This window comes from Fopius arisanus, unplaced genomic scaffold, assembly GCF_000806365.1.
Source record: "Fopius arisanus strain USDA-PBARC FA_bdor unplaced genomic scaffold, ASM80636v1 scaffold00060, whole genome shotgun sequence".
Taxonomy (NCBI): Eukaryota; Metazoa; Arthropoda; class Insecta; order Hymenoptera; family Braconidae; genus Fopius; species Fopius arisanus.
Genome location: NW_011887799.1, coordinates 498,102 through 508,038, shown reverse-complemented (window position 1 = coordinate 508,038; position 9,937 = coordinate 498,102). Strand labels below are relative to the sequence as shown.

Here is a 9,937-nt window from a genome sequence, read left to right as displayed (position 1 = left end):
GGAAATTTGATAGAAATAATGAATTTTTTGAACTCACTTCGAAATCCACACCGAGCGGTGGAGTTTTACGAAACGGCTCTTTACGGTCTCGTATATATTCGAGAATCTTTCGCTCATCTTTTTTGAACTCTACTTTATGTAGATCATCAGGTGCGACTGTGTGATTACACATTAATATCGCTGAATTATTGTACTTGACGTAGTTTGGCGCAACAAGCCGTACCTCGGGTGTCCCATCTGAAAATAAGTCTGAAATTAAAACTTGACCAAAGCCTCAACTTTTTTTAAATAGCTCAATAAATCAGTACCACAGAGCTAAACTTTCTGAATCTAAAGCTAAAACAGAGTCAAAACTTCATTAATTTGCGATCTCCCATTTTAATCTACTTTAAATAATATCAATAATAATAATTTGTTTTAAATCATTGGGATTCTCATTTTTTTAAATAATTTTTAATGAAGAATTGAAAGACTTGATAATGTGGAGATTAGATAAAATATTTTTTAATGGAATCCATCAGAATTTTTTAATGTTCATAAATAAATGCAAAGGCCGAGCCCTCGTTGAATTTCTGAAGGATTTCCGACAAAATCCAGAATTTAAGAAAAAACACAGAAAAATCTTCGCATCACCTGGAAATCTTGTGGTCCATTGAATAAATTAAATATTAAATGAAAAACAATGTGAATTTTGGCGGAAGGGGTCCAGACCAGGGTTAATCTCCCACCTGTGTTCCACTTGGTGTGTTATTAAAGGATTCCATTGAATAAAAAATAATGCATGCAAATTGGGTAGAATAAACCGCTTCAATGGGGTGTGTAAAGGGTGGCACTTGGCCCACTACATAATAGGTGGGCTTATACCCTGTTGCTGGGAGGCGTTACTGTATCGATCACAAAAGCGCGTGTCTCTGGTGCATATACCCATAGTTATCCCTCCAGCACTAGCCTATTTATTCAATTAATATCGAGGAACATTCCACCGACGGAAATCGAAAAAACTCACTTATCCCTATATATGTCCACCATTTCCTAACTTTTTTCTAAGTAAAATATTTATAAATATTTATAAATCGTGTCAACCCACAAAATAATCCCCGATACCCACTAAAATATACAATCACCCCCTCCCCATTCACACCCCCCTTCTCCCTTGCCCATAAAAAATATTAAAGAAAAGAAATTTTATCCGTTTTTTAACTTTCAAATCTAACTTTGAGGATTTTTCATTTCGCCGTACAGGAAATAAATTCTGTCAGCCAAAAAAAATTATAAAATTTTTTTGTATTGATTGGAAATTAAAAATAACTGTCAAGTAATTGCAGTAATTGGGGTACTGGAAATAATTATGACGCACGGCAGCGGTAAAATTGGTTGGAGTATCTCAGGATTGGAGGGCGATATTGAAATTTTTATGAGAACCTTTTTTGTAGGTTTTGTCAAGGGTTGGCAAAAAGTTATTATAAAAATTTCGATATTTCTCGCAGATTCTGAGATATTTATGAAAAACTCGGGTAATTGTTGAGAATTTCTGATAAAAATCGACCCGAATTTGAATTTTCGGCGCCATAGCGTCCTGAAACCTGGATCGATCTACCGGCGAGACCCAGCCTGATCAACAGGATGACGTCGATCCAAGCTAGACCAATTATCCCCATAAAATCCGCAACTATTTCCCCCCCACCCCCCATCCCTCGATTTAGCCTGACATTTACTTGAATCGGAGAGGAAAATTGGGTTCAGTAGCCCCGACTAATTAAAAATTAAACACATCTGCCAAAAACTCCCCAAACCCAATTTTTCCCTTTTTACAATATAATTTATGGTAGCAACAATGACATTGTTTCTAACACAAAGATATACTAATTTTCAATTCTACCTTGGAAATTTAATGCCAAACGGACGGTGAGAATAAATTTAACTGGAAATCGTCCCCGGCGTGTCCTAAACCCCAATTCCACCCCAGAAAATCCTTCTGGAGCCCTTCAATATCCCGACACAAGTGGCTGTCACCTGGCAAGGACCTGCCGTCGACCGGAAACGACAATTCCAGTAACCCCCTAAACGATAAAAAAAAAAATACTCCCACCCCCAATGCACTGCTAACCCACATATATACCACATACATACCCCACAAAACCATAAAAATCCAACTTACATGAAAATAATTGTAAAGTATATATAAATACGATTTTCTTCCATTGAGCCTGTTGCCGCTGCATATTGTTAACTCTTTTATTTATTTATATGATATCTCCGTATATACACATAAATCTATGTATATACATATGTATACGTTTTAGTCAGTGGTAACGGTGCCGCTGATTAATAAATAAAGGATTTAATGACTCAACTAGACTTTTTGGTTGTTTCTTTTTTTTTTAATTAAAAAATACAAATGTGCATACTAGTTTTTACAGTGTGCCTTTAAACTACTCAACTTCGGTGCCGACGTCGGCGCTACAACTGGGGGTTGTGCTTTCGATCGTTCCTCGGGCCACCCTCGGTGGAAACTACTCCCCCCACCCCCCCATTCATCCCCCACACACCCCCACCCCCACCCCGGGTGGAGGTAGTGGGGGTGGAAGCAGGCGCCATCCCGTGGATTCAAAGGGAGACCCCGGGGGTGTGGGAGTTATTGACGGGATTTATTTGGTTTTCGAATTCACCGGTGTCAATGATTTTTAGATTTTTTTTATTCATCCATCGATTTATTTTGGCGATGGGCAGAAAAATCCCTAACTAATCCTGAAAATTCAAATCCTCGCTGTTGAGTCTCCAACTGAATCCTAAATAATTTAATATTCAACATTTCGTTTTTTCTAAATCCTAAATATTTGAATATTCAATATTTAATTTTTAACTGAATCCTAAATATTTCAATATTTAATATTTAGTCTTTAACTGAATCCCAAATATTTCAATATTCAATAGTTAGTCTTTAATTGAATTCAAATAATTTCGATATTTAATATTTAATTTTTAATTGAATCCTAAACATTTCCATATCCACTATTTAATCCAGAACTAAATCCTGTAATCATTCTCCACTTACCATTCAACGTTAATCCATAAATATTTAATGATTCAATTTTTGAGTCAATAGTATTGAATTTTTCTCATGATGGCTTCATTCATAAGTCGAGAGGTGGGTGTAGGACGGGGGTAGGAGGGAGTAGCAGGGGTTGATGTTGGTGATAAAATGAGAGGGTGTGGCGAGTCGGTCCACGATATCCGCGAAATTAGGACGATCCCTCGGAATTGTGCACCAGCAGAGCTGCATTACCTCCTGGAGTACCGGATTTATGCCATCCTGGAGAGGCAAACGGGCGCCGGTCTCCACGACGTGGTGGATGATCTCGTCGTCCTGGATCTCAGCGTAGGGGAAGGCTCCCAGAGTGCTGATCTCCCAGAGAACTACACCGTAGGACCAGACATCACTCTTGTTCGAGAAGGACCGAGAGCTCAGGGTTTCCGGGGCCATCCAACGGGCCGGAAGTCGACGGCCTTTCAACCCCTTCTCCTGGATCACGTACACGCCCTCGCGGGAGAGTCCAAAGTCCGCGATCTAAATATAAAATCCAAAATAAAATATTCAAGGAAAAATTGAGGAATTGCTGAATAATTTTATGTGTGAATTTTTTAAAGTTGAAATGGAATTCTGGGAGTCTGGGAATAACTACTATTTGAAAAATAGGATTTCATTCATTTAGTCAGATTTAGAAGTGATGACTAGACCTTCAAGGATTTGCTGGACGTCAGGAGGATATTCCTGGCTGCCAAGTCTCGATGGACAATTGCATTTTTTTCAAGGTGCTCCATACCCCTCGCTATGTCCAATGCAAACGAGGTAAATCGGCTGTTGTCAATGCCATGAGACATTGAGAACAACTCATTGTCCTCGATATTTGCGTATGTGCGGCTGAGCTCCTCTCCATTCACTGAAAATGTTCGTGAGGATTACTGTGTAGTTATCGGAAACCGAGGGATGAAAACTTTACCGAGAGAAAAACAAAACTGCTGTACAATAGTTTGAATTTCAACTCTTTGTACTTCGCACAATTGATTCCATTAAAACTAATGCTGAACTGTTGGTTCGATATTCAATTCTCCGTGAACTAATCCACTATTGTTCAGTAACAAGATTTAAAACAAATTTGTTCCACCGAAATCAGACAGCACCGCAGAGATTTAATAAAGATTGCAATTTTAATTGAAGCTGATGGTAAAAAACCTCTAGTTCTCCAATTATCGCAAAGTCAATTGAATGGAGTGCGCACTCTCCCCAAATGAATTTCAAAATTTGATTTACCGTTCATATTCCAAAATCACTGTTTATTAAAAAATAGTAATCTCCGAGATTTATGTAAATAAATGATTCTACGATATCTTGATGTATAATTATCCACGAAATTCATCAAATTTCCATTAGAAGTCGCAGAAGCTTTTGAAATATTTGACATTTTACGACTCGCGACGAATATTTTAATTATTTATGAACCGTCTCGCCGGTCAAATCCCATTACTAACGAAATGTAGAAAGAAAAAAAAAATGGAAAATCAATAAATAGTCGGTGATTATAGATTTGATAATCAATACAGAATAGAAGAATGATTTAAACGAATGATGAATAATTAGCTGGCATAATTTTTCTCTCGGTTTAGAAAAATAAAAAATTGTACATTCTCCTTTTTCCATGAGTCTCTCCCTCAATTGATGGAGATAGCACAGCAGATCCCCGCCCTCGACATATTCCAAAACGACGCAAATTGGATTCTCTGAAAGTGTGCAGCATCCGATGAATTTGACAAGATGTGAATGCGATCCAACGCGTTTCATCGTTTTGATTTCATCGAGCAGCTGTCGACGTGCCTCGAGCTCATCGAATTTAGCTGATGGATTTGATAATTTAACTGCAACTGGAAAATCATCATCGAGATAGCCGAGATGAACAGTCCCGAACTCTCCTTTCCCCAGTTCCTCCGATATTTTTAATCGATCGTAGGATATCTCGAATAAGTCCTCCACCTCTCCAATCTTTCCAGGACAAATCAATACAGATTAATCAATTAATTAGAGACATTAACATTCGTTGATTGGACAACTCCAAGTCATTGATTACCTCGTTATCACGGTAGATGTACAAGCTGTTGTGCTTCTTCAAGATCGAATTTACCCATTGAACTCGATCGGAAATACCCGTCAGAGAAGGAATCCTGAGAACATCCGATTTATTCTCACCAAAATAGACAATAATCTTCACTATTACTTTGACTTTGTTATTAAAAACACAATGGAACTACGAAATTAATTTTCGCTGGAAATTCCACAAAATATATTATTCCACCAAAAAATTCTCACTTTTTCTTAACACGTCGTGTGTTTTATTTAACAAAATCAGTCCCAGGTAGGTATTGCGATTTTTAATTCATTGTGTAGTGGCTAGGATATTGTACGGAATTTTATTGGACCCAATAACTTACGCAGATGCTGAACTGGGGAGTATTATCCTGTACTTCTGGCATCTCCAGTTCCAGACGAAACTCAGGACTACCAGGAGCACTAGACTGGCCACTGCCATTGAAATGTAGAGCGGCCACTGGTATTTTTAATCATTTAATTCAAGTTCCAGATTGCATTAAAGTGTAGATTAATTTTCATAATCGTAACTATAAAATCAATACTTCTTAACTACAACCACCAAAAATAGTATCAACCTTTTCCAGGGAAATCAAACAAATCTCGTCGTTTTCCAACAATTTCCCAATTATGTCATCATAAATTTACGCGACCTTTTATCCCAAAAGCACGCGATATAATATCGTATATAAAAATTGTTTAAAATAAAGACGTGATGTAGAAAATCGATTGGTAAATATTGGATTAGGTTTTCCTTACATTTCGCTTTTGTTTGGTAAATGCCTCGACCCTTGGGTAATGATCCAGAGAAAAATCGAAATGTTTTCCGAGGCATCCGTACGCGTCCTCAGTTGCTAATAATATCTTCCGCCCCGGTGATGATGAAATTGAAGTAATTAGATCAATATTCATGACGTAGTGGGACATGTTGACGGGCAGTTGAGCTAGTTTCGATATGTTGTAGACCGGTAGATGGTTTTTCGATATCAACAGTGGGGCTGCGTAACTGATCAGAAAACAAAAATTTCCGTTAACACTCGAGGAGAGACTCTCTGACGGAATTGATTGGGTATACCTCAGGATATATGACCTCACGAGGGAGTGATTCGTGGGTATTTCCCAGTTTATTTCAATATCCCCGGACTCCAGGACTTGCCAGTGTACCTCAGGAACCGGCAGATGCTCGTGAGCATCCTGACAATTGCATGAACTTCCTACACAGCTCGGGACTGTGATGTTGATCTAGGATAAATTAATCCTTTTTAAAATCCTAGACTCTGACGGAAAAAAGTTACTCGTCTTGGGGATTTCCACGGGGATGGAAAACATATATAATAAATATTAAATATATATTTAATATAATATTGAAAACCTTTGCAGTATTCGACGCTCCAGCCCTGGGCTGTCCGATTATTTGTATCTCGTACGTGCACGTGGGTCTGATTGTCAATTCCGGAATGTCAGACAGATAATTGTTCTCCGGCAGAACAATGCTAGTTTGTTCTGCGTTCCTTGTTGTGTGGAAGATGTTCTCTTCAAGTGGACAATCAGCGAGATCCTCGGATAAGTCCCCCGTTGTCTTCTCAGGATTTTCAACTGGACTGATTAAAACACTAGGAAAAAAATTTAATTACCGTAAACACTTGTTTTTATTCGCTAAATCAAATAATAATATTACAATTCTCAAAAATTCTCAACAATTCTTCATCTCAATTGCAATACAATATTGTAATTTTTTTATTCGTGTTTGGAAATTTTTTGGATCGAATCGAACAACTACTTGTTCTCCAGAATTAGTCGCGCTCTTTCGCTTGAAATTTTAATTGGATTGCCCTCATTATCTTTAATTAGTTTTACCTGTAGTATTTAAGTGATAGAGGTGCTTCCGGGGGCAGCCAGGTAATATTAAACTTCAAAAGAGTGTAATTTTCATCGTCAACGGAATCCTCGAAGACGAGGACTCGCAAATCGCGCGGCGCGTCGACTGAAGTACTCGCTCCTGAGCAATTGAAAAGTAAAGTACTCAGGGTAATTACGGTAATCGTCGCAGTCTGCAAGTTCTGATGAAGGATTCCCCTCTTCGGAGACATCTCATGGTAACACTGGAGTTATTTCGATGGATTATTTACACCTCGGGGGAAAATATTTCATTGTTTATTATAGCACTTTGGTACTCAATACATTCCGTAATACTGATGTATCCTGTGCATTCGTACACTCGAATCTTCAATCTTATCTTGGAAGTTCCAGTAGACTGTCGCGGTGATATCTTCGAGCCTATGATAAACTGATAAGCAGCCGATTTTATTTCTGCGATTTCTACAGAATGCAGATTATGCGGGGGAATAAAATTGATGGGGAAAATAAATCGATGGATTCGTTCGACACTCGAGTAATTGCAAATATTAAATTGAAATTACGCGGTAATTATTAATAGTTGTTAATTACTCCCAAGTCAAGAAGGAAAGCCGCTAATATTCATGATTTCGTAGAGCAAAAAATAGAAATTTCTCTGAATGTATGAGAGATAGCGAAATTTTTGTAGAGATTTTCTTTATAAATTTCATTACGCTTAACAAAAAAAGTTCTATTAAGAAAATTGATATCCCTTCCACATTGTGAGATATTTCGGAAATTGTTAACTAAGCGAAAATTGGAGTGACTTTTTATTACGAAAAATTGGTGGATGTTTAATTATTTAGAATCCTTGGCAAGCGGGAAATTCGAATGTCGAAGACTGTTGTCCCGCCATCTTCATAGAAATAATTGAACAGAATTTGTACTCTAACCCCTAAGTCACGAAGTCCTCGATCTACAGAAAATAGAGTTTTCTCGCGTCACTCGTAATTTGCCGGGTCATTGTGAGATTTGTTAATAAACATGGCAGGCACAGCAGGACCCAAGGATGTTAATTCGTTTTTAAGTCAAAAACAAAATACCCCGGACAAGGAATTGGCGGCGGAATGGGCCCAGCTGGAGGAGTTGTACAACAAAAAGTTAGTGATCTCTGTTGTTCGACAATTCTCGTTGCTCATGTCATTGTTTATTCCTGGATTTCAGGCTCTGGCATCAGCTCACGTTGAAGCTGGAGACATTTGTCAAGCATCCATCACTCCAGAAAGGGGATAATCTCATTCAATTGTACAAAAACTTCCTCTCGACATTCGAGAACAAGTGAGTTTACGTGGTACAACAGACCAGAGTAAAATGGCCACTTCATATTTTCTTCCACTACTGAGATGAATAAGATCAATAGTTTGTTTATTATCATTTACTTCTCCCGATTAATTCATCAATTTTAGTTAAGGAACACAAATTTATCGTATTTTACTGAAAACGGAACAGGCCACTTTACTAATTTTAGTCTCATGATGTTCTGAGGCCTGAAACGAAGATAAATTATTGCAGGATAAATCCCCTATCCCTTGTGGAGATCCTGGCTCACGTGATTGAACAGTTCACTGACAAAAGGGAGGCCATTAAATTCCTGGAATCCACCGAGCCAAAAGTCGAAAAGAATAATGAAGCTGTGTCCCTCTGTAAAGTCCTACAGGGACAGATTCTCCTGGATAAACTCAATGACCAGGAGAAAACGAAGAAAGTCATTGAGGATGTTGAGGCAATGCTGGATAATGCTGATGGGGTGACCACTGTCCATGGGAGATTTTACCTCCTGGCGAGTAGATTGTACAGACTCCAGGGGAAACACGCTGAATATTACCGCACCGCCCTGAGGTATTTTCCCCTGTAATTTTTCATTTTATACCACTCTGGTATCATAGATTTTCAAGTAATTGTAATATTTCATAAACTCTCAGGTATTTGGGATGCATCGACGTGGAGACCCTGACGAAACAAGAGAAGGAGCAGCACGCATTTTTCCTGGGTCTAGCTGCTCTTCTGGGTGAAGGGGTGTACAACATCGGAGAACTCCTAGCCCACCCTGTGCTCCAGTCCCTCAGGGGAACACCCAATGCCTGGTTGGTGGATCTTCTTCAGGCATTCAATGCTGGGGACATCGCAGCACTAGAGAGACTCAAGCCCCAGTGGTCCAAAGTCGCTGATCTAGCCGCCCAGGAGTTGAAGCTCAGACAGAAAATTTCACTCCTCTGTCTCATGGAGATGACGTTCAAACGCCAGTCGAATAATCGGTAATTTAATTATTTATTCTGTTTTCAATTTATATTTATTTTAATTATGATCATTCTTTTACAGTCAACTGTCATTTTCGGAGATTTCCCAAGAGACTCGTCTCCCAGTGAACGAAGTCGAACTCCTGGTGATGAAAGCCCTGGCCCAAGGTCTCGTTCGTGGGGCCATCGATCAAGTCGCTGGTATCGTCAACATGACATGGGTTCAACCACGAGTTCTTGATCGAACGCAAATCACAGGAATGGTACAGCAGCTGGAGAGATGGTGCAAGGACGTCAACACCATGGAGCACCTCCTGGAGTCTCGCGCCTCCGAAATCCTTACACTTTAACTCCAAAATTCCACAATTTTTTTTCACTAAGAAAATACTGTTGTCGTGTTGACACAATAATTCATTAAAATTATCAACAATTATCTTTGAAGTAATAAAAATTGTACAAATCAAACATCATTGAAGTTACCTTTAATATCACCGCCTTTTACTGCAGAATGTCTCCGAATCCGATGGAGATGACAAAATTATTGTTAAGACCTTTTTTATTGGCTTTATCCCAGTCTGGAGAATACCTTCTGCATGAAATTTCGCTATCTCTCGTGAATTCCGAGATATTCCTTGAAAACTAAGAAATAACTCGTCTACGTTCT

General features: G+C 38.7%; 3 protein-coding genes across 3 annotated transcripts in view; 1 reads left to right on the top strand and 2 right to left on the bottom strand.

The window, feature by feature from the left end:
* The window catches only part of LOC105268744 (uncharacterized), a gene marked incomplete at its 3' end in the record, with an annotated part of 17,387 nt that extends 14,898 nt beyond the window's left edge, over positions 1 to 2,489 (bottom strand). The window contains 2 exon segments of the mRNA XM_011308558.1: positions 38 to 237; positions 2,159 to 2,489. Coding sequence (XP_011306860.1) covers positions 38 to 237; positions 2,159 to 2,222 — 264 coding nt within the window.
* A 429-nt stretch (positions 2,490 to 2,918) lies between these two features.
* Positions 2,919 to 7,347, bottom strand: LOC105268743 (insulin-like growth factor 1 receptor). Its single transcript, XM_011308557.1, has 9 exons — positions 6,998 to 7,347; positions 6,513 to 6,753; positions 6,216 to 6,382; positions 5,900 to 6,146; positions 5,485 to 5,600; positions 5,124 to 5,217; positions 4,684 to 5,038; positions 3,739 to 3,941; positions 2,919 to 3,568 (listed from the first exon to the last, which is right to left on the bottom strand). Exons 1-9 carry the CDS (start codon positions 7,228 to 7,230, stop codon positions 3,131 to 3,133), a joined length of 2,094 nt encoding a protein of 697 aa, XP_011306859.1. The 5' UTR covers positions 7,231 to 7,347; the 3' UTR covers positions 2,919 to 3,130.
* A 576-nt stretch (positions 7,348 to 7,923) lies between these two features.
* Rpn9 (regulatory particle non-ATPase 9) lies at positions 7,924 to 9,738 on the top strand. The gene is made up of 5 exons (XM_011308547.1): positions 7,924 to 8,136; positions 8,201 to 8,314; positions 8,549 to 8,875; positions 8,959 to 9,291; positions 9,356 to 9,738. Exons 1-5 carry the CDS (start codon positions 8,021 to 8,023, stop codon positions 9,621 to 9,623), a joined length of 1,158 nt encoding a protein of 385 aa, XP_011306849.1. The 5' UTR covers positions 7,924 to 8,020; the 3' UTR covers positions 9,624 to 9,738.
* Positions 9,739 to 9,937: the final 199 nt, after the last annotated feature.